This window comes from Heterodontus francisci, chromosome 37, assembly GCF_036365525.1.
Source record: "Heterodontus francisci isolate sHetFra1 chromosome 37, sHetFra1.hap1, whole genome shotgun sequence".
NCBI classification, from domain to species: Eukaryota; Metazoa; Chordata; class Chondrichthyes; order Heterodontiformes; family Heterodontidae; genus Heterodontus; species Heterodontus francisci.
This window is the reverse complement of record NC_090407.1, coordinates 6,228,744-6,253,753: the sequence shown is the minus strand read 5'-3', so window position 1 is coordinate 6,253,753 and position 25,010 is coordinate 6,228,744. Positions and strand designations below refer to the sequence as shown.

Below are 25,010 nucleotides of genomic sequence, written 5' to 3'. Positions count from 1 at the left end.
GTGTGTAGAAGTGTTTCCTAATTTCACTCCTGAAAGGTCTGGCTCTAATTTTTAGACTATGCCCCCTTGTCCTAGACTCCCCAACCAGCAGAAATAGTTTCTCTCTCTCCACCCTATCTGTTCCCCTTAATATCTTGAAAACTTGCACAGATTAGTGATCAGTTTAAATAGTCCAATCAATAAAGCAGTCTAGTACGCTTTAATCAGAGATGTATTAGTCATGTTATACCTGAATTTGCTTGTACCTCTCAAGGAGGTTTACACCAAAATAATTGCATAGAACATACGGCGCAGAAACAGGCCATTCAGCCCAACCAGTCCATGCTGGCTTTTCTGAGAAAATGAAATCAGATATTCAAAAAGTTTAATTGTTCAACATTTTTGGTTCGTAAGTATCACAATTAAGGACGGGCTTCCATGTTAGGCATTGAATTCGCTTTGAATACCCAGACAAACCTAAATTCCAATTTCAGAAGCCTATCCTAAACCACACTGCTATAACCTTCCGATTTCTCACACCGTCCATATGATCCTTCGGCTAAACAATTGCCTAGATTCAGAGGTGGGGGGGGGGGGAAAAACATTTTCGGCTCCTTTGCACCTCTCCCAGTGACTCATACTGCAAACTGAATTTAATTATGTCTATAATTAAATATTTAACACATAAATAAATGGAAATCTCACTCGATTTAGGTGTGTGTTTCAATGCGGTGAATATGTATTTTTTAATTATAAGGGTTGGACAGGCAGATGCCCAGAGACGCCAGGATATTGTTCTCAGTGGCGCACACATCAGAGAAGAGCACTGTAGTTTCAGGAGTGACCAGAATCAAAATGGCGAAGGTAAAAACTAACTAACCAATTGCTTTTGTAGCTTCATGCTTCGTTTTTTCAACAAACTTTTTATAAATGACTTTACATCTTGCCCTGGCCGGTGGGATCAGAATTGCAAGTTCTTGGAACCTTTACAAGGTTCCGTCGATCCTAAATTGACACCAGACGCTCTGCAGGTTACTGTAGATTAACGTAGTACTGGCTTGGCTTGCATTGGGTTATAACATAATTCGACTTTTTAAAAAATGGGCAAGTTGGAATAATTTCATGTGCATTCCTATGAACAAAGCTTTCAAAAAGATACTCGAATAACATTTTGTAAAGTAGGGAGCTTGATTTTGAACATCACTTCACTTGTTAGAGTTCCAATGCTGGTTTCTGCAAGTTGAGAAGGAGCACGTTGAAGACTTTATGTCAAAGAAATTGATTTCACAATGCAGCATTGATTTGTTCCACGTGACCAGAGGGGGATATGATACCAGGGTAGAACTTGTGATATGTTGCTGGACCACAAAACAAACTCTGCTTATATGAATGATTTTAAATGTTTGTTCATTCTGATTGGAGTTGTGTTAGTTAAGATTCCAACCAGAGCTGCTTCTCAGAGGCTGATGCTTGGCTTAGAACACTTATTTAGGATATGATTTAGGTCAGTAAATGCTAAACGGTGAGTGAGTCTGATGCCCATTAACAGCGGGTGGTGGTCACTTGTTGCTTTTAATGTTATGGTTTGTGAATGGTGTAACTCTCATAAACCATGTGCAGCTTCTGAGTGTGCTGTTCATACGAAGTACAAAATTGAAGTGAAGCAGTAAGCTCGTCTTATACACTGTTTTGGCAGTTTTGGAAAGTGTCACTGATTTGTAAAACACTGTGATCAGTGTCGACTGTGCACATATGGTGTTAAGTACAGGTCAGCCCACTACTTCCCCTGGCAGTTAGCAACAGCTCTACAGAAATATCCCTTATGTATTCACTGACATGGTTTCCCTCCCGCCTCTTAATCAGAGTCTTTTCCAGAAACTGACAATGCATCAATCTGTTCACTCTTGCTTGTCTTCACAGTTATTGTCACTCTGGTGCCCTGTGAATCATCTGAAACTTATGTGAATGGCAAACGGGTTGCCAATCCAGTGAAACTACGTTCAGGTAGGCAAGGCACAGATTAAAGTGTCAGTCGGTTAAGTTTATGTTTCTTATATAGACTAGGTTAGCATTGTCTTTAATACTGCATTATGGCATGTTCTATTGTGGTTTGATACTTTGCTAGTTGGGAAAGGGGATTCTCCCCCCCCCCAATTTTCTGTCCTCTTTTTTCAAAGATCTTGACTCACCTTTTGCATTTATGATTCCACGAGGGCCTGCAGTCTTTGGAACCTCTCCCTGTGGCTATTTGTGTATGAGCCTAGGTGATGAAAATCAGTGGCTGACTGACAATGAAGGGCGCAGTGTCTTGAGCTGATGCAAATGCCTGCACATATCCACGAGCCAGCAGGAGTGTGTAGCCATGAGTGGGAACCCCAGCTGTTTTCCTTTCTTGCCTTTTTCTCATGTTGGACCCCAGGGTGCTGAGCTTCAACTACAGACCCATAAATCTTAACATCAAAACTTAGTAACATATTAGAATAGATCATTGGCACCAAAGGTGAGTGTGAGTCTGTGTGGGGTTTACTTACATTTCCAAAAATCCTGTCGTACAGTCTGTCATGAAAGAGTGCTGTTGAAGCTGAAAATGGGAATTCATCGAACCTTAGGAATTCACAGCACAGAAGGGAGCCATTTGGCCCTTCGTGCCTGTGCTGGCTCTTTGAAAGAGCTGTCATATTTATACCAACATTCCCAATTTTTATCCATAATCCTATAAGTTTCTCATCCTCAAGAGCCTGCCCAACTCCTTTTAAAAAAAAAAAAAATTATTTATGGAATCAGCTTCCATCACCATTTCAGGTAGAGCATTCCAGATCCTGACCCCTCTGAGTGAAAAAAATTCTTCACATTTCCCCTCTACGTAGGAAGAATGAGGAGAGATTATATGAACGAAAGGGTGCAATACGAAAAGGGATGCAGGAGCGGAAGGACCTGCAGATATTTATACACACATCATTGTAGGTGACAAGGCAGATTGAGGAAGTGGTTAGAAAGGCATAAGGATCCTGGGCTTCATAAATCGAGGCATAGAGTACAAAAGCAGCGAAGTTCTGATGAGCCTTTATGAAACACTGGTTTGGCTTCAACTGAAGTATTGTGTCCAGTTCTGGGCACCACACTTTAGGAAGGATGTGAAGGCATTAGAGCGAGAGTGCAGATTAGAGTTATGCGAATGATTCCAGGGATGAGGGACTGCAGTTACATGGATAAATTGAAGCTGGGGCTGTTCTCCTTGGAGAAGAGAAGATTAAAAGGAAATTTGATGGAAGTGTTCAAAATCGTGAGGACTCTGGACAAAGTAGGTGGGGAGAAACTGTTCCCATTGGCGGAAGGGTCAAGAACCAGAGGGCACCGATTTAAGGCAGATGGCAAAAGATGCAGCGATGACACGAGGAGGTTTTTTCCGCAGCGAGTAGTTAGGATCTGGAATGCACTGTCTGAGTGTGGTGGAGGCAGGTTCAAGTGAAGTCTTCAAAAGAGATTTGGATAATTATCAGAAGAGAAAATATTTGCAGGGCTTCAGCAAAAGGACAGGGGAGTGGGACTAGGTGAGTTGCTCTTGCAGAGAGCTGGCATGGACATGATGGGCCGAATGGTGGCTTCCTGAGCTGTAACTGTTCTATAATCCTAGATCTTTGTGAATGGTTTTGAATCTGTGACCTCTGGTTATGGAACTATTCACCAGAGTGAATAATATTTATCAATCAATTCCATCAAAATCCCTCATCATCTTGAAAACCTTGATTAGGTCACCGCTTAACCTTCTCTGTTCTAAAGAGACCAGTCCTAACCTTTTGAACTTCTCCTCATCACTGGTAGCATCTTGGTAAACCTCCTTTGGACCCTTTCTAAGGCCTTTACAGTTTTCCTGGTATAGTGCCCAGAATTGTTCATGATTCCCAGCGGAGGTTTTGATTTCAAAGTTAAACTTGGGTAATGGATAAGGAAATTGTCGAAAGAAAGAAAATAAAGTGTACTTGCTAGGAGAGCGATGCTTTGGGGAGGGGCAGAGTTGAAAGGAATTAAGTGGAGGGCCCCAGAGTTTGGTCCAAGTGTCCATACTACTGCTAATCTGTTGCATTAATGACTCAAATGCAGAAACTGCATACAAACTGGTCATGTTTACAGACAATATTGAACTTTGCTGTCCATATGGAAAAAGCAGTTGAGACCTAAGAAGAGAGTTGGATAAAATATACAATCTAAACAAATTGACGTAAGTAAGTACCAAGCACAATACATTGACAAGTAAAATAGATGTGACAAGTGGACTGTGAATTGTTTAGGAATAACCCTGGGTGCAGCTGAAAGGAATTCTGCAATTTAACATCAAGTGGTAATAAACAAGGCAACTAGACCTTTTGGGTCAGTGAGGTATAAGCCAGAAGATTTCACGCTAAAACTGGACATACACAAGAACATAAGAAATAGGAGCAGGAGTAGGCCATTCGGCCCCTCAAGCCTGCCCCACCATTTAATAAAATCATGACTGATCTGCCCCAGACCTCAACTCCTCTTTGGTGCCAGCTGCTCATAGCCCTCAACTCCCCGATATATCAAAAATCTATCTACCTCCTCTTTAAATACTTGCAGTGATCTAGCCTCCACAACTCTCTGGGGTAGAAAATTCCAGACATTCACTACCGTCTGAGAGAAGAAATTCCTTCGCATCTCAGTTTTAAATGAATGTTCCCTCATTCTGTAACTATGTCCCCTAGTTTGAGATTTCCCCCACTAATGAAAACATCGTCTCAACATTTACCTTGTCGAGCCCCCTCAGAATCTTGTATGTTTTAATAAGATCACCCCTCATTCTTCTAAACTCTAACGAATAAAGGTCTAACCTGTTCAGCCGTTCTTGATAAGTCAACCCCTTCATCCCAGAATCAGCCTAGTGAATTTCTTTTGAACTGCCTCCAATGCCAGTATATCCTTTCTTAAATGCGGGGACCAAAACTGTACACAGTACTCCAGGTGCAGCCTCACCAACACCCTGTACAGTTGTAACAAGACTTCTCTATTTTTAAACTCCAACCCCCTAGCAATGAAGGCCAAAATTCCATTTGCCTTCTTAATTACTTGCTGCAACTGCATGCTAACTTTTTGTGTTTCATGCACAAGAACAATCAGATCCCTCTGTGCTGCACTTTTTTGGAATCTCTTTCCATTTAAATAATCTGCCTTTAGATTCTTCCTACCAAAGTGCATGAACTCACCCTTTCCTACATGAAACTCCATCTGCCAAGTTTTTGCGCACTCGCTCACTCTATCTATATCCCCTTGCAGATTCCTTATGTCCTCATCACAACATGCCCTCCCACCTATAGACATAGATCTATTTTCTGTTAAATTTTGGTCACCAAGAAATAAGGAAAATACCCAAACCGTGGAGCAGCTGCAGTGAAAAGCAATAATGCTAATCCTTGGGATCGAAGGGCTGATTTACAAGGAAAGTCTGGGTAAATTGGGACTCTAGCCTTGAAAGGTGACCACTGAGATGGAGAGCTGGTACAAGTGTACACAATATTAAACAGCACAGACAGTGTTAATCCAGAGCATCATTCCAAGTTATGCCAGGATACCAGAGCAGGGATGCATATGGTACAATTAATAAAGGGAAGTTTGGTTAGGACTCGGAGATCAACACATGAATGGTGATCTGCGTTGGGTGGTGGAGACAAGAGCTTCAGACTGGTTCAAAAGCTAACATGATGTGATTTTCCTTGTAAATCTGTCCTTCGATACCAAGGATCAGCATTATTGCTTTTCACAGCTAAGGTGGGACAAGTGATTGCCATTTGTATGCACCTTGTATTCTTGTGAATTGTAGTCACCCAATTGCTGGCCTGCCTGAAATGAGCTAACGCAGCACAGGCTGGAATAAAACCTAAGACTTCCTGTATTCTATTTGTTGGTGCCATAGTGTTGTAATGGAGAAAGTCAAAAACATTTGTTCAGGCTATTGGCCCAAGGATAGCTGTACTGCTTGGTGCGATTCTCAGATGATGAAGCTTCAGGCTTTGGTCCCCGCATGTTTAGCGAATGGCAGCCAAAGTGTGGGCGGTGAGTGCATGGTAGTTAGCGCCAATGTCACCTGCCCATTCAGAAAAAAAACTTTAGTCATGGTCCTCTCTCTGCATCACATCCAGTGATTCCTATTGAAAGGCTTTTGTATTTACATGTCAGATGAGGAAAAGAACTAGCTTTCAAACCCTTTTCTCACTGATGAAACTTGCACATCAAAAATGGTCAGTTGTGCAATGTAGCAGGAGGCTGGTGACTCCTCTGGAGCCATCCCTCAACGTTGAATCACCATCAAGATTTTCAAGAGCAAAGGGGAGAAGAAAAAGATTGGTCAACAGCAACTTTGAAAACTTGTAGACCTGTAAAAATCTATTGCCCCTGCTTTTGAACTCGTTATTAGAATATTATCCTCTGTTGTAGAGGGAAATATCTATAGAGCCCAGCAGATGTAGAGTATGGTGCACTCATATGCCAGACTTGCCACTTTTTCAGTTACAGTGCGAATAGCCTCTGGAAATAAAAATAAATTGTCAAATTGATTTTAAAGTTCTCATGCTGGTCTTCAAATGGCTCCGTGGCTCAGATCTCCCTATCTCTGTAATCTCCTACAACTCCCACCCCACTCCACCAACTCTGGCTTCTTGAGCATTCCTGATTTTAATTACTCCACCATTGGCGATTGTGCCTTCAGCTGCCTAGGCCCTAAGCTCTGGAATTCCCTCCCTACACCTCTCCACTTCTCTATTGCACATTTTCTTTCAGATGCTCCTTAATCCTTAAAATCTACTTCTTTGACAGAGCTTTTGGTCATCTAGCCTAATATCTCCTATTGTGGCTCAAATTTTGTTTTGTAACACTCCTATAAAGCGTCTTGGGATGTTTTATTACATTAAAGGCACTATATAAATGCAAGTTGTTGCTGTTTTTGCAGTCGGCTTTGTTTTTCTTTTTAATTTTTACCTTTTCTGATATTAGTTGCATTGTTCTGAAATTTGAAACTGTTGGCTCGAACTTGCTTTAGGGAATCGTATTATTATGGGCAAGAACCATGTCTTCCGATTCAACCATCCTGAGCAGGCGCGTGCCGAACGAGAGAAGACCCCGTCTGCTGAGACCCCAGTAGAACCTGTTGATTGGGCTTTTGCTCAACGGGAACTTCTGGAAAAACAAGGCATTGATATGAAACAAGAGATGGAAAAAAGGTAATTGTAGGTTCACACATAACTTGGAGAAGTTTTTTTAAATGTATAGTTTGGGTCAATTTTTAAGGTTCCCGGTGAACAATGTGTGCTAGATGAAGAATAAAAACTATTTCATTATGCCAACTCCTGCTACAATAGTCATAGATAGATACAGCACTGAAACAGGCCCTTTGGCCCACCGAGTCTGTGCCGACCAACAACCACCCATTTATACTAATCCTACATTAACCCCATTTTTCCTACCACACCCCCACCTTCCCTCAATTCTCCTACCACCTATCTACACTAGGGGCATTTTACAACGGCCAATTTACCTAGCAACCTGCAAGTCTTTGGCTGTGGGAGGAAACCAGAGCAACCGGCGGAAACCCACGCGGTCACAGGGAGAACTTGCAAACTCCGCACAGGCAGTACCCAGAACTGAACCCGGGTCGCTGGAGCTGTGAGGCTGCGGTGCTAACCACTGCGCCACTGTGATACACTCCTGTTACCCACAATTGTATGCCAGAGGTTTATGAAATTGCTGACAGAAGTGAACTGCATTAAATAATGTCCTACATGTATTACAGATATCACAAAGCACTATGCAACAAATAGATTATTTCTGAAATGCAGTCAGTGGTGTTATGGAGGCGAACACAGCAGTCAGTTTGCACAGAGCAGGATTCCTAAAACAGCATATTAATGAGTTGCTAATCAGCTTTGTTGGTTGGGAGGAATGTTTGCAAGGGCAACAGGTGAATTTTCTGTTCCTCATTGAATAGTATCGTGAGATCTTTTATACCCGTCTGAGGGGGAAAGCGGGCCTTCAGTATAAAATCTAATCCAAAAGGCAGTGCTTTTGATGATGTATCCCCCAGTACTACATGGTGAACCCTGATTATGTGCTCAAGGCCAGAGTGGGAAGTCAACCCGCAGCCTTCTGACTGGGAGACAAGAATGTTGCAAACTGAAACAGACGTCCGCTCTTGTAGAAACAGAGAACAAAGTTGGGACTGGTCATGCTCATTGCCTCACCATTACTGGCAGTAAGGGGATTGCAGTGCTTTTATTTTAAGCTGGATTTGAAGCCAATGTGCCAGAGGTAGTATGATGGTGTTACACTCACTACGCCAGTATTTGTCTGTCTTGTGACTTGCACCTATTCCAGTGGTGTCACTATTCCGTCATTATCCCCTGCACAAAACTTGCATGCAATGAAATGTCAAATAGTCTAGCTTTTCAGATCTGTCTTGCCTTGGTAGTGTTTCAGTAGCTACTGACAAGTAAGCATCCACCACCTTAAACGTTCACTCACTCTGCCACCAACACACAGTGGCAGCAGTGTGTACCATCTACAAGATGCACTGCAGCAACTCACCAAGCCTGCTTCGACAGCACCTTCCAAACCCACGACCTCTTCCACCTAGAAGAACAAGGGCAGCAGATGCATGGGAACACCACCATCTCCAAGTTCCCCTCCAAGCCACATGCCATCCTAACTTGGAACTACATCACTGTTCCTTCACTGTTGCTCGATCAAAATCCTGGAACTCCCTCCTTGGCAGCACTGTGCACCAGATGGACTTCAAGAAGGCAGCTCACCACCACCTTCTCGAGGGCAGTTAGGGATAGGCAGCAAATGCTGCAGCGATGCTCACATCCCATAAAATTAATTTTAAAAAAGTTAGTAATGCCATTTTTTTCACGTGTGGCACGCAATTTGCACAGGACTGCCAGCACATACGTATAGGAAAAAAGTTGTCTATGGACCTGCTTTACTGAAAAACAGAAATGTGAGTTAGCCAGTTGTTTTCAAATCTGCCCACTCTAGTTCTGTACTGAGCTCATCGGGCTCGGTATCCACACTGTGTGAAGTGCTCCTTTAAATGCGCGTAAAATATTCTATTCTCAACAGGCTTCAAGAAATGGAGATTCTATATAAGAAAGAGAAGGAGGAGGCAGACCTGCTTTTGGAGCAACAACGCTTGGTAAGGGTCTTTGTCTCCCTTAATTCTAACATATCTTGTGTGTCAGATGTTCTTATTGCATTTTTACTGGCCTGAAATGAGTGGATTGTTCATGCTTGCTTCGTTGCTCCGGACACTACTAATTTTGCACAGTCTTACCTCTGACTTTCCATTGAGCTCTTTGTAATGAGTCTTGAAATGGATCATATAAAACTGCATGGTACAATCCACTTCTCTTGCATGGGACTTGATCTTCCTTGTACCTTCTGGAGAAATAACGATTCTGCCATCTTTGAACAATATCCCACAGCAAGACTTATTCAGGGAGATGAGGGTTATGTACTCAACTGATGCTTCAGCTTATGGGATAATTAATAGAAGGTTTTGTTTTCTTGAGAAGCAAAGCAGTTGTTGCAAAAGTAAAATTGAAATGACTTTTTTTATACGAATTAGTTGAGTTTTAGAGGAGAACTTGTGAGGAAAATCTGTGGGGAAGATAATTGCTTAACAAAGTTAGCAGTAAATAATTGTGATCGGTCAGCTAAATAAACCTTTTTCTTGAGGTTAAGGAATAGGAGAGCTCACATCTGTAATTGTTTATAGACAAACTTTATAAAAATCCTTTTTGAGGTTAGTCATTTTCGAATTGATGCTATATACCTGTAGTTTGTTTTATAAAAATTGTGCAGCATTGTCCCCATAGACTTATGTTGGATTTGTTATGAAAATGTGAAATGAGGTAGGAACTGGCTGGCACCATGGCTAGATATTCTTTGGGACTTGGTTTCAAATCTAAATTGATGGATGAAATTATCCTCCTGTTCTTATTGTAAGGATCCTTTGGGAAATCTTCAGTTCCTAATGGGCAATGGCCCTGTACAAGATTGCCCTTAATTTGGTGCTAGTTGGCAGTCTCGAGAGAGAAAGGCCAATGATGTTTACTGTGGAAAATGAAAAAATGCCACACTGATGCAGTAAGAGGTTGAGCCTTACTCTGTATCTAATGATGCTGTATCTCGAATGCTTGATACTGAAACTGGATGCCTGAAATGGAAAGTGTTTCACTCCCTGCCATGAATATCCAACATTTTGATCAGTACAAACATTTAAAAAATGCTAAATGTTTGCAGTTCTCCTCATTGACTCAATAACCATTTAGACCAGAAAGGTCTTTGGTTTTAATCTCTAGTTTGTGCTCAGTTAGCTGAACTCTGCCAACATGGTAGAAGGAATGCTACTGTTGGCTTCAGTATGTGAGGGTGAGGGAAATTGGTAAGGGCTATGGCTCCCCTGGTTGCCATCTACTGACTATGCTTCAAGAAACTACCTCTGATGATTGAACAAATGCAGGACTGGGGCCTGGCCTTGCTAGAGTAGCCAGCTGAGGCTTACTCCCTGGGCAATGAACAGCCATGTAATGAAGGGCCATGTGGGCCCAGGTGGCTACTGGAGGATGCCTGCTGCCTACTGGAGGATGCCTGCTGCCTGTGGAAACACAATCCAGCAAGGAGCCTAACTGAGGTTCTGATCTATTGTTTGAGAGATATACTGGTTATAGAAGATTACAGGAGATTTTTCCCTTCTGTTTTGAACAGTATTGGAAAGGTCGCTTGCCTTCTGTAAACTTCTGATGAGAAAATTGATGCACATTTTAAAAATATGCTGTGAATAGTGGTAGTTCTGTCTTCCCTAATTGCCCTTGTGAAACAATTCAGGAAAGAGGGCGAACCATTATGTATAGTTGGCATTTTCAAAGGTTCCCAATTAGAATCTATTAAACACTTAGCAAAAGGATGTTCAACAACATTCATTTTTTTAACTAGTTAAACGAATGATGAAAAAAATGAATGGGGCTCAACATCCCTTTCGTAAGTATTTAATAAAATAGGTTAGTGAGATTCCTTCAGAAGTATTAGTATTCATATAAATGATATATTGATGAGCTTCAATAGCATGTGAACTTCTCTCTGCCCATTCCCGTTAGTGTGGTACACAAGTTAGCTTTTAAGCCCCAACATGAGATCTGAATTCAAACTCATAAAAGCAACAAGGTCCAATTGTTGTCCAATCAAATATGAGTTTAGCTGCTTAATCAATTTGGTTCTTTGGCAATTGATTTTTATATTTAAATGTAAGCAGTAAATAATTTTTTTAAAAAGTACACCTACAGTAACATGGTTTTCTTTTCTTGGCTTAAAAGAAAAACTCCACAACGCTTCAACAGTAACTTGTCACTTTTAATGTATCTAATATGCTGCAAAGATTAGGAATTTGAATGCTAATTTTTTTTTTTGAAAGGACAGCAGTGGACCTTCAAGTTTATTTTTTATCTAGTGACCTTTATGCTGCCCATACTGGCCTCATCCTTTCCATTTCACCTTAAGATAGTAAATGCTGGCTATTTCGAAGTGACAAGGTGCTGATGCCTTGCTTGTTCCAGTACATTAATCTTCTGAATGATTTGAATTTGTGATGTTAATTGTGATTGATTCTGCTTAACTTTCTAAATTAGACTGATGATGATGGTTTACATAGACTTCATCTCTTTCCCAAGATTTAAGAGTTGGTAGTGTCTCATTCTTGCTTCAATCTGACCCCCAAATAATTGAGAAAAAAAACATGCACAATTCTTTTCGTAAATCTGTGTTGCTAGAATGTTGCGACACTAAGAAGTCCGGCTAAATCTCTGGTCAAATTTGACCTACGTGTTTTTCATGAGAACAGTTTTCCAATCAAAAATATCGATGCTTTTAGTCTGGTGTTAGTTGTTTAAAGGAATGATAAATAACATTAATGGTCAATGGATCTCAAAATGATATTACTCACTCCCTTTCCTGCAAGGATGAGAAGCTACTTTAAAACATATCTTGGCTTTGTTTTATTATTGAGATGAGTATTGGCTGCTCTGGATTTAATTGCATTTATATGTGCACCTGCATACTAACCCATCTTAACAACATCCATTCGACCACTGTCCCAAACTGGATGCAATACACTTTATCCTGCTGTTTTAAATAGGGATTGCAATGACGCAATCACTTTTTTTTTGCATGTTTGTAGCATGTCTTGGGTGCAGCTATGAAATTTAGAACAAGGGATGAAAACAAGTTTGAATTTGTTCATATAAATGGACAAGGGCAGCTTAACATCATGAAATTAGAAGTTGAAGTTTTAGATTTAATTTGCCTTTTGTAACCTGTTTGTCAAAATAATCATCTGCAGAATTGTGGTGCAGAATATATAAATTGTCTGATTTGTTTCTGCAAATATTTTGAATGGTGTCAATCCACCTGTACTGTAACCCTAAGAAGCACCTCAAAAGCAGCATAAATGAGCAAGTGGGTAACTGTAAGCATATGCTGTTAAACATCTGAGGCTGCTTTAACAGAGTAGATTGTATCAAAGGTGGCCAACTTACAGCTGAGTTAAAAGTATTTACGCAAAGTGTTTGATTCTTTTAGGATTCTGGACCATAATTATGTGTTTGATTTTGCTTTTAAGCATGTTCATCTAACTCATTATAGTTCTCCCATCCCCCATGTTTTCTTCACGATTTTAGTTTTTGTTTTCATTCAATTTGAATTTTGGGTTTAATTTTAATTTTGGTTGTTTTGGGGCATTTTGGTTTTTTTTTAAAGGATGCAGACTCTGATAGTGGGGATGATTCAGACAAGAGATCTTGTGAAGAGAGTTGGCGATTGATAACCTCCCTGAGGGAGAAGCTACCTCCCAGCAAGCTGCAAACCATTGTAAAAAAGTGTGGCCTACCCAGCAGTGGGAAAAAACATGAACAGATCAAAGTTTACCAGATTCCCAAGCGGCGTAAAATTACCAAAGACCCGAAATGGGTGACATTTTCAGACCTTAAGATCCAGGCTGTAAAGGAGATCTGTTATGAGGTGGCTCTGAATGATTTCAGGCATACTAGACAGGAGATTGAGGCACTGGCAATTGTTAAAATGAAGGAGCTGTGTGCCAGCTATGGAAAGAAGGATCCCAATGAGAGAGATTCTTGGCGAGCTGTTGCAAGGGATGTGTGGGACACAGTAGGTGTTGGAGAGGAGCGAATTGAAGATGTAATAGCCACTGTGAAAACTCCTAGTGATGTGGACGACCTAAAGTGCCATGTAGACAAATTAGAAAATATTTTGCAAGAGGTGAAGAAGCAGAACAACACAAAGGAAGAAGAGATCAAGATTCTACGTAACAAAATGTTGGAGATGGAGAAAGTTTTGCCACTGATGGATTCGCAAGAGCATCAAGGGAAACACATTTCTTGCAATGACTTCCTTAAAAATAAAGGCGAGGGAAATGAAGATGCTGCGTGCGGAACTAGCAGCGAAAACAAGAACAACAAAAGTGAGTCCATTAATGAGGATCAGATCAGCAAGGATGAGCGTGTTTCAAAACTTATGTCTGAAGATCCAGAATTCAGGCGTGGCCGTTTGCGATGGATGAGGCTAGAGCAAATACGATTGAAAAATCTGCAACAGCAGGAGATCACGAAACAGCTGCGCAGGCAGAGTGTGCCACACAGATTCATCCCACCCCAAGATCGGAAACTGCGATTCCCTTTTAAAAGTAACCCCAGTCACAGAAACTCATGGAGCCCAGGCACGCACATAATCATAACTGACGAGGAGGCGGTAGAATTTGTAGTTGAAAGGGATTCAAAGGATGGAGGCGGTACTGAGGAAGATGTCAATGAGCAGAATGACCACGATCACCCTCGCTCATGGCGCCCGTATGGAGCAGGTAGAGGATATAACCAAGGCAACAGGCAGCACTACAAGAATGAGCAGCAGGTTCGTTGGCGTAGCAACTCATTCAGCAGTGGTCAGCAACGTGGCTTGCGTCGGCAGACTTCAAACTCAACCGAATCATTACAGTCATCAGATGGTCGTCAAACGCCAGAGTCTCCAACGCAACATCAACGGCGCAACCATCAACGGCAATATTACTACAATAGCGGGTCTTCAGAAAATTGTTTCCATGCATTTGAGTACAGTAGAACTGATAGACCATACCACAACCATTTCACTACCCCACCAAGAATGCGCCGGCAGTACTCAGCACCAAACCTTAAAGCACGAGAAACAACTGTGTAGACCCAACTGCTGGAATAAGCCTTTTTTTCCCCTTCAGAGTTGCCAGGGTGCTTAAGGTGACAATATGCCTGGCTATCGATCTTCCTACACCATTAAAATCCAAACTACACAGTGGCCAGATTTTTGTTTAATAACAATGTTTGGAAACTGAAAAGGCCAAGTCTATTACATAGGATTCATGTTAATTTTGGTCACCCAATCACAATACACGCTCATCTTTTGCACTCATTTTGAAATCTGAGAGCTTAATTAAAGATGTGGTAAAAATTGGCATTGAGAATTGGCAAATGTCATTTGGTCAGTATACCTGTTTTATTTATTTCAAAATTAGTTTTATGACACTGAAGCTTTATTCCTCATTATCCCATTTCTCTGAATTTATAAACTGGGTAGAAAAATTCTAATGTGTTTCATAAGTCTTTGTGTCAATTGGCAAAGTTCTCGACAAACTGATGAATGTTAGCGTTTAATAATAATGGACTCAAACGTTTAATGGCTGAAGCATGTCTTAATTTTTTCTGTTGATATATTTTATAAAACCAATTTGGTCCAAGTGTTAAACTGCAGTTTGAAATTTTGGGTGGGTTTCTCTGTTTTAGGTCACAATACAAGTGCATTTTCTACGTTTCTGCTTCATTAGCTCATCATGTGCCTTTTCAAAGGTCCAAATTGAATTTCTAATTTTTTTTTTAAACAAAAACCCAAATGTTAATATTGAATATTTAATTAAAGAAAAGCTTCATGGAACCCTGGAGGGGACAATGTAGACGGCTGTGTAATTGCTAATTTTTTTAGTTCAGAAAAATCCAACAAAACTGTGCAGTATTTTCTTTTTTGCATTTGGGCATCTTGTGTAATATACCTTAATGTTTTTACAACAGTTCCTAGTATTTCTCACTTAGTGAAAGAATATGATGGCAAGATGACTTTAAAAATATATGTTTACATATTTTAAATAAAAACTTTGTTTTTGCCCCTGAGAAGTGACCTTAACCATTTTACCCAAACTTGTGATTTTAAAAAATGCATCATGTTTTTGTAGCACGAATTATGGTTTTGAAATATTACCTGGGTAAACTGACCAAAGGACTATTGCATTTCAAAATTTGTCCATTTCACTGATAAAGATTGAATGTTTCTTGTGCTTGACGACTAGGAACAAGTTAGATTTTAAAGGCGTTGCATGTTTGAATGTCTGTGAATGTGTCTAGGGAGGTTGGGAAGAGAATGGTAGAAAGGAACTTCAAACTAACAATGGTGCCTTATCTATCTTAACATATTGCCACAAGCTCTTAATATGTACTTCATTGCTTTATTTTGGCCTGATTTTGCTACCGACATTATTTATCACTTTTTTATAGATTGCAAGTTTTTCCTTTAATAATATCACTTATGTTAGCTTTCAGTTAAGTGTGCCAGAAGTATCTGAACTCCATTTGCATTTCGTATTTTGAACATTTAAAAATTACACTGCCGTTAAACTTAGGAACTTTCTACTCAATTAACTAATGCAGTGGCCAAATCATTCCAACATTATGTACTTCCTCTTGGAAATTCTAATCTATTGAATATGTTTAAAAAGCTTCATCCCAAAATACTGGAAAAAAGTTTTCAAAATCTCTCATAATTTCAGAACTAGCATCTGTAGGATACAGTTTTGGAGATCGGTAGTTTGAATGTGAGCTTCTTGATCCAGAGTGTTTTAAAGCTTGTGTTTTTTTTTAAGAGTTAATTTTTGCTCCCACATTAACCACACTAATTTTTAATTTTAGATCATTTTCTATTGCTTAATACCTGGAATGAGGATTATGAACAATTCGCATGTTGAGTGCTCTCTAGGGAAAAAAATAATCATTTTCAATTTGTCTTGATTGAATTGATATGCAGGGCTGCTTTGTCCACAATAAGAAAAAGTGCCTTCAATTTAATTGAAGTTTTTATCAACATGTCACAATTTCCTTAACTTTACTTATAGTTAGCTGCTTTTTAAAAATATATATATACTTCAGGCTATTTTTAGTTTCCGCCTCAATTCATTGAGTTTCAAAAAGTCACGGATCATTAATCCTTTTACACTCTGAAAGCTTATCATTTCAAAATCTGGGTACCTTTTAACATTAGTCATGTACATTTTCAAACATTTCTCCAGAGAAATTTTGTTCTACATCATTGGGTCTGATTTAAATATTTAGCTTGCAAGTAATTGAATGCTGAGTAATGAATGCCCAGAGTGAGAATTCCTGAATTTAAATAAAGAACATCATCTGCAAATTAATTGCATTCTCAATGACCATTCTCCAGAGGATTTTCACAATACCTTATAGTGGTTGAAAGAAAATGATCACACCTGGCGTAATGACAATTTTACAGATGGTTTGGTATAAAATGACCATCTTCTGAAATGTACAGTTTTTGATTTTAGTTTACAGGCATTGTCTAATGTACTACATTGTTAGTCATTGACAATGCCTGTGATAGTGCAGCTTCATTTAACTAAACTGTTTAGAAACTTGAATGTACTTTGATTCATGCAGGTTTGTGCATTCTGCCCATTTGCAAAGACATTGAGTTTTGAAGAACATTAAGTGCCACAGTGCCTCCAAAGCTGCAGAATGACCAGTGCCTTCTCGATACACTGCCTAATAAATCCTGCTCAAAAGATATCCCATTTCCGCTATCACCATTACAAATTGCAGGAAAGTTATATGTTGGTCTTAATGACACATGCTACTAGTTTCGTTTCTTTGGTAATTTATGCGCAGCTAATCCATGTTGTAAAACAATGCAGAATGATTTCAAGGAAATGGTGCTAGTCAGTTTCTTGTGCAGAAAAGTGGAAGGAAATACATACAGTACTGGGACACTTTACCCTCCTGTGGATGGTTCATTGTGTACTTTTAAAATGGGTCTTTGTGGATATTTGTTACATCATTATAATCATTTTTAGTGAGCCTTAAGAATTAACTAAATATAACATCCAAGTATTTCCAACTTATTTTATGAAAGTCTAATTTTGTAAATTTGCGACTTCCATAACTTTGGAATTGCAATAGCTAAGGTGTGACTGATGCCTCTGTATTTAGTTTCATTTTTGCCTTTTCTGGCAATTGTACTGAATGTTGGTGCCCAGTTCAAATCATTTGAGAGGTTGTGTTGTAAAGGTTTCAGTCAAATAAAGTGACAAGTCTTCAAATTTGTGATGGCTTTTCTCAATAAAATGCCTTTAATATTTACAAATGTGGATGTAAATTCACCCCACCCCCATTGTATTTTCAACTGTTAGTACTACTGGGGATGAATTTGGTAGCCTTGTTTTTATTTTAGATCTTGCTGAATTACTGAGAAATACATGTGAGGAATAAGAGATATGACCAATGAATGAAGAATCCTGACTTGAATAGGATTTCCTTTTTTGCCGGCCATCTGGATTAAATTTGGAAACTGGTGACCATCTCCAAATTTCCCAAAAATCATTATCACCATCTGATGTTGGCATACCTTGAGTGTTATAGAAGATGCTTTGCTACTTTGTCTCACCAAATTGTGGTTATTTATGCAATGCAGGAATTTTCTGTAGTTAAAGCTTTCTTGGAACAATCAGAGAGCTCCACTTGGCAAAGACGTTTTTACTTTTTGTCACTGAAGGCTCTCTTAGACTAAGGTAGTGCATAAATAGGCTGTACTTTTATTTTTCTTCTGGAGGTAAGTGTTCTAATCTATGCTAAACCAAATGCTTCTGAATAATTCAGCCCTAGGCAGGTGCAGTGGGGGAGTGAAAAAGGTCAAGAAGTCACTATACAAGTTAGATGCCAATGTCGGAAGCCCAGATAGCTGCCACAGCCCTCAACTTCCCAAATCTTTGCTCATCTTCCTTCCAATTCTGTTTTTGAATCAATCATTCAGTTTCTGCCTTTGCAACAGCACTGAAACTGCCACAATCAAAGGCGCACATTTTGTTTCAAGATTTTGGCCTTGATGAATTCACTGCTTAGGATGCCATCATGCACTTGTTAAGGTAGCATTTAAAAATGTTCACCCAAGTTACTGATTTGCTATAAACATTGAGTTGGTTCAGCTGAAGAGTTATGTTTCCAAGCAAAAACGAAGGGCTTCGCAAATAAAGAACAATTTGAACAGACAGAAATGAAGAATTCATTTGATCTTGTGTCAGCATTCAATAGCTACATGTCATCTAATCCCACGAGTGAAAATTATTACTGCTCAAACCAAGAGTAAAATGTTCTGAAAAAATATCAACCCTTCCAAAAATTCTGCAACATTTAAAACCTGATCTGTAGTCTCTGTACTTAAATGATTTAAAAGCCTCTGTGAACATCCCAGCCATATGGTGTGTATAATTTTGGTAATGCATGAAAAACCAGATTCCTTTTCTCTTTTTAAAAAAAAACGTTGTTTAGTTTTACGTTAAATTGCAGCAAAACAAAGGAGGGGAAAGACTGCATCTTTTGCTCAGATCTGGAGGTGAGTGAAACAGGGATCAAACTTGCATCAATTTCAACTCTAGTTCTGACCGATGCAGCACCCTCAAATATTAAGTAACTTGCTACAGGGCGGAGTTAGGTTTCTAGTTTTGTAACTTAATGGAGCTGAAGTATTGTAAATATGTGCATTTTAATATTGTAACCTTATTGGCAAGTAGAGTACTCGCCGCAGCAGTGTTCCATTTTGTAGTGATGGTTGTGGTATTTATTTTCGCCCTACCAATGGTTGTTTTAAGCCAGTGCCACAGAAAGACTTTAAGGGATTCAAGTTGTCCTAACTTCTAAAACAATTCTTTACTTGCAGGGTTATCAAGGCTGTAGTTAGACTTCCAAGACTGGTTGGAAGTCGCTTCATAAAAGAGCAACATCTAAACACTCGCAACTTATAATAGTTCTTACAAATACAGAATTTAAAAATCCTACAATTGATAACATGGTGCTTTATGAAGTTACTGCTGGAAGTATAGTTTTTAAATATTTCTTTACCCCACATATGATTGAGCTAAACTCATTTTTGCTTGTGCAACTTGCATCTTCTGTGGTGCCCTTATCTGTGAGATGAAACCTGTATTCAACACCAAAATTATCAATATTAATTCCAAATATCAGAAGTTTTTTTTGTTAAGAAACTAACCATAAGACATGGTATGGGGATCATACTAGATTCCATCCATAGGACCCTAAGTATTTTGAAGACTGCATTGACAAATTGTACAAAGGTGGGATTACTTAGTGTATTACAACTAACAGTCCTGAAATTGATCAATCGTTTCCACCCCCTGCCCAGTACATATCAGATCAAATTCAAATAGGTACAAGATTCAGAAATTGCAATTACAATGTTTAGATTTAATTGTAGTTCACCTTCACATTTATTTTGTTACGAGCTGCTGCAATTGAAAAGACGCTATGATATCCTTAACTTCTGACCCATTGTGACCTGTTTTAATCATTCATGGGATGCGAGCATTGCTGGTAAGGCCAGCATTTATTGCCCATCCCTATCTCAGCTTGAGAAGGTGGTGGTGAGCTGCCACCTTGAACTGCTGCTGTCAATGTGGTGTAGGTACATCTACAGTGCTGTTAGAGAGGGAGTTCCAGAATTTTGACCCCAAAACGATATATTTACAAGTCAGGATGGTGTGTAATGTGGAGGGGAACTCGCACCTGCTGCCATTGTCCGTCTAGGCAGGTAGATACAGTTTTACTGTTCGTTCAGCATTGGCTCTGACGCATGCTGAAGTGATTTGGTCGATTTGGCCTTTTGACTGGAATAGGATTTTCTTTCCCCATCTGTTTCAGCATAGTCACATTTCTTATTTAGGAGCCTCATCCTCTTTGGACACTTCAAACTCATTTGGCATTATCATTCATATTGAAGATACACACTGTTCAACAAGTGTCTTTTGTCCTGAACTGAGAAATTTGCTCCCAACAAAATCAGATGTGGGTCCAGCACAGACCATTGTGATGATGTGAAACAAAAACAGAAAATGCTGGAAGTACGCAACAGGTCAGTCAGCCTCTGGAAAGAGAAAGGATTGGTTCTGACATTTTGGCTGTATACCCTTCATCAAAATACAAGGCATTTGCATAATGAAGTTGAGCTGCAAGTATACAACCACAACTTCAGAACCTATCTTATCTCTTTACAAATGTTTATTGATCTATTTTGTATTTGTAGCATTTTCTGCTTTTATTTGACTTGCAACATTTCCATTTTAGCCATAGTTTCTTCAATTTAAAAGTACAGGCGACCAAAAAATTTGGCCCAAGTGATGGGTTTTAAGAAGGAAGTTGGATTGGTTTCAGGAGGGAGCTCCAGAGGTAGGTCCCAAAACAGCTGCAGGCTCAGCCATCAAAAGGTGCAATGGAAAGGTCAGGGTAGTGCTGTATCGGGTGTTCGAGTCAGAGAGCAGAAGGGGCTGGGAGGGGACGTAAAGCTGAAAGAGGGATGGGCAAGACTGCGGAAGGATTTGCATGTGAGGATATGGATTTTAATTTTGATCCTTGGGGGATGTAGAGTCATTGTATCCTAATGAGGATGGAGGTGATGAATGAGCAGGGCTTAGTGTGGAATAGGATGCAAATTATAGCATTTTGGGTGATTTGGAGATTTTGGAGGTTGTGTCTAGAGGTGATAAAGGCATAGATGAGGATTGAGGCAGCTGTAGTTATGAGGCAGTGATGGAGTCAGACAATAATGCAGTGGTGCAAGTTTTGGTAATGGATAGGATGTCAGTTTTGAAGCTCCGTTCTGCATAGAACAGATTGTTGGAGTTTCATGCAGTGGTTCTGCAGGAGTGAGCAGCCAAGTAGGGTAGAGGAAGTCAGTGTGAATGTTTTGATCAGGCCTGAAAACAATAACTTTGATTTCCCAGTTTTTCGGTTGGAAAAAAACTCTGGCACGTCCATGGCAGAATATCAGACTTGCAATCTAACAACGCCAAGCTAGTCATGACGTTTAGAAAAGCAGTGGAGTAGTAGAACTGGGTGTCGTCGGCATAAACGTGGAAGCAAATCCCATGCTTATGGATGAGTCATGGAGGTGCGGCATGAAAGCTGGGAGACAACATGATTTGCTAATAAATTTGACCAGGTAGCATCAGAATTTGAACAGGCATATCCATGGTCAGAAAGTAAGCTATTATGTCTGGGGCTTCAATACTTTTTTGATATTTAAAAAAAAACTACTAGCTTTGTGACCCCCTGCATCATCGAGGCTGTCCAGTAATGGCATGTCCTCGCAAGGTAACGTTTGACGGTAATTTGTTTTCTTTTTCTTATCCCAGGTATGAGCTTTGATTCTGTATGTGTATGGAATTTAAAAGTAATTAAGAATAATTAATACAAGTTTTTTTTAAACTGTAGACCAGTTAGATTACCAGTGAGCCTGTGTTAAGCTCAGTTCTTCAACTCAATTGTAAAGCAAATTGTGTCAATATTGGAACTTTTCTTAGAAGAAAAATACATTTGAATTTTGGTGTCCTTAGCATTGAAATGACCTCCAGTTCTAAGCATGTGACTTTCTAATAACATTTATTCTTATCTCTGAGCTATTACAACTTTTAATATGTGAAAGTACTAAAATTACCATGGTCTGTAATTAGTAATTAACTCTGCAAGTTAATTAACCTAAAGCAACTGTGGAGATTAGCATTAGTATCAACTAACCTCCCCCTAGTCTGATGCCAGACTTATGTGACATTAATTGCTTATAGTAATTGAGGTTTATTAATACGACCATTCCCTATTACAATTCTGGAAGGATGCTAATGTTCAAAAGCCATATCGTACCATGACTGTAAATGGACTGTTATTTATCAGTTATTGCTATGGTTTCACATACATTCATTTTGTTGCTCCTGTAAGACTGTTTCTCTTACCCTTTAAGGAGAAATGTATTCATCTGTGTGGTATTTAGTCTGAAATGTGCTCGACTGGTAGCTCTTGTGTTTTTGTTCCATTTTTGCTTAGGGGGGCTATTTTGTATTAAACTTTCCGCTGTTCGGTTTCCTTAGACTTCTATTTATAAACCCGAAGCCCAGAAATGAGGGAAAAAAGATAGCCCCATTGTATAGATATGCCACTTAATGACATTTAGGACTGTAAGTGAATGCAGGTCCCTTTTTAAATTTAAGCAAACGTTTATTCTTTAATTTTCCAAGCAAGTAGGTACTATATACATATCTAATTGCATTGAAAAAAGAATTTAGATTTTTTTTCCACTTTTATTGACTCAATCATCTCAAGATTAAGTAAAGGAACGTTTCTACGCTTGATTCTGTGGCGCAAGTCAAATCTTGGATCACTCAGCCATATATGTATTACTCCTGCACTGAAAGCAGTAACCAGCTGACCGCCACCCCCCCCCCCCCCCCCCCCCACCCTTTTAAAATACCCAGTCTTTGACTTACCAAACCTTGTTGGCTGTCTGTTGTCCTTTCTTCTACACGTCTTCTGTCTTTATTGCCAGGACTATGAAAGTAAGCTGGAAGCTTTACAGAAACAAGTGGAAACTCGTTCATTAGCTGCAGAGACAACGGAGGAAGAAGAGGAGGAGGAAGAGGAAGAAGAAGGTATTGTAGTTTGGTTAATCATGATTTTGTTCATTGATGTTATTACCAGGAATCAGTAAGCTCTCAGATAAACCCCATTGGGGTCAATTCAAAATGTTTTACAGCAATTGGTTGTAAAATATCACGACAATACGTTTACTTGACATCATCTTCCAAACCCGTGACCTCTGCCACCTAAAGGACAAAGGCAGCAGACGCGTGGGAGCATCACCACCTGCAAATTCCCCTCCAAGCCACACCCCATCCTGACTTGGAACTATATCGCCGTTCCTGCACTGTCACTGGGTCAAAATCCTGAAGCTCCCTCCCTAACAGCACTGTGGGTGTACCTACCCCACATGGAGTGCAGCGGTTCAAGAAGGCAGCTCACCACCTCCTTCTCGAGGGCAATTAGGGATGGGCAATAAATGCTGACCTTGCCAGCGACGCCCACATCCCATGAATGGGAGAAAAACTACATAGCAATATATAAAGACCTACTTTAATATGGAGGAGGAGCATGAGAGAAGGAAAGAGGATGAGTGACAGTGCTGCTTTAAGACATTTGATGACACCTGCTCATTTCTAAGCTACCTTTTGTCTGTACTCTGTTTTTCTGTCCTGAGGAACTTCTGCTGCAACTCATCTTTCTTGTATCATAGGACCCCTTGGCATTTTTAACTGAGACCTTAAGTAGCCTATCAAGTGACTATAGTCAATGCTCAGCCCACTAAAACAAAACAATGATAACCTGAGTCTTGTCAACTTTCTCTTTAGTCCATTGATAGAATGTTAGACAATGAAGTTTCAAAGACGATGAGATCCTGTTACAATTCTGTTGGGTGATTGAGTGAGATGGATAACATTGTTCAGTCTGACTAGTCTGAGAGGTCAGTGGAAGTAGATGCTTTGCTGCATTCACATGCCATTGTGAATTGTTCATTATCAGGGCCGAATTGGCTATAATCCTGCAATCTTTTTTATTCCCCAAAAAACACACAGTCTTCAGACCCACCTTGCATCTAAGATATTTGAGTGATTTAAGCTCTGTCCAGTTGTCAGATGAAAGGATGAGCAGGAAAATGCAACTAGGCCTGTTAATGCTATCTGTCAGATGGTGCAACCTTCTGCCACTGTCCCTCCCCAATCAGTGCTCATATTAACTTCTGGGGGAGGTAAAAATGTGTGGCCAATTTCTGAAAAAATTCTGGAAATTGTGCCCTGACTCCAGAAAATATTCAACTCCAGAGGACTGGGAGTGAGGGGGTACCCATGACTGGATGTGCTTAACTAATATCCCCTATGTCCCTCCCTGATATATCCCAGTTTCTTGGGGACATAGGATTGTACACGATTGGACAAAGGCCATTTTCTATCCATCAGGCTGGTCCCAAAAATTATCCATTTCCTACCAATGCATTTGTTTCAGTCCTAGAAAGTGATGCAATCTAGTTTCATACTGTATGAAGTTGATTTTTGGAGTACAGTATGATAAAAATTTGCTTCTGCTCTGACCATCTATGCCTTGCGGTTGGAATACTCTATAGTTTTGAACGGTGTTGAACATTAAGTATCGTTATCTAGAAATTATTTTATGAAGAATATTGAAACCTCAATAAAAAAAAAAGAGTTCTGTTGGGCGAACAAAATGATGAGCAAAAAATATTCCATTGATCCTGAAGTTCCCTCTTAATAAAATTAATTGATTACTGATATGATTGTAATAATTGTTACCGGGATTTAAGTGCTATCCCTTTTGAGATTATTATTGTACTGTTTAGCAGACTGGTTTTTAATCCATTGAAATGTTCTGTGATTTGGAACGTGGCCTAGGTTTTCAGACTATAATGCCAACTGTAACCCATTCATTTTAAAGGGGTTACCATCAGCGATACAATCAGAAAATCTAAGCTGATATGTTTTCATGGTTTTCCGCTGCTTGGTTATTGATGGCCTTTGATAATTTTCTGTTCTAAATATCATGTGAATGTTGATTTACCTCTATAGCACCCTGGACCCAACATGATTATGAGCTAGCCGAGTGGGCATTCAGGAAGTGGAAGTATCACCAGTTTACATCATTGCGTGACCTACTTTGGGGAAATGCTGTCTATCTAAAGGAGGCTAATGCTATTAGTGTTGAGCTGAAGAAAAAGGTACTGCAGGAACTATTGTGCGCCACTCA

General features: G+C 39.7%; 1 protein-coding gene across 7 annotated transcripts in view; it reads left to right on the top strand.

The window, feature by feature from the left end:
- kif1b (kinesin family member 1B) overlaps positions 1-25,010 on the top strand; it is a 250,476-nt gene that overhangs the window by 118,240 nt on the left and 107,226 nt on the right. For 6 of the 7 annotated variants that reach the window (XM_068016948.1, XM_068016945.1, XM_068016944.1 and 3 more), the window contains exons 17-22: positions 737-843; positions 1,900-1,983; positions 7,028-7,208; positions 9,106-9,178; positions 22,744-22,846; positions 24,833-24,981. In XM_068016948.1, the coding sequence (XP_067873049.1) occupies positions 737-843; positions 1,900-1,983; positions 7,028-7,208; positions 9,106-9,178; positions 22,744-22,846; positions 24,833-24,981 (697 nt within the window). Of the gene's footprint in view, positions 1-736; positions 844-1,899; positions 1,984-7,027; positions 7,209-9,105; positions 9,179-12,795; positions 17,443-22,743; positions 22,847-24,832; positions 24,982-25,010 lie in introns of those variants that run through there. The other variant, XM_068016946.1, reaches the window with a different exon arrangement.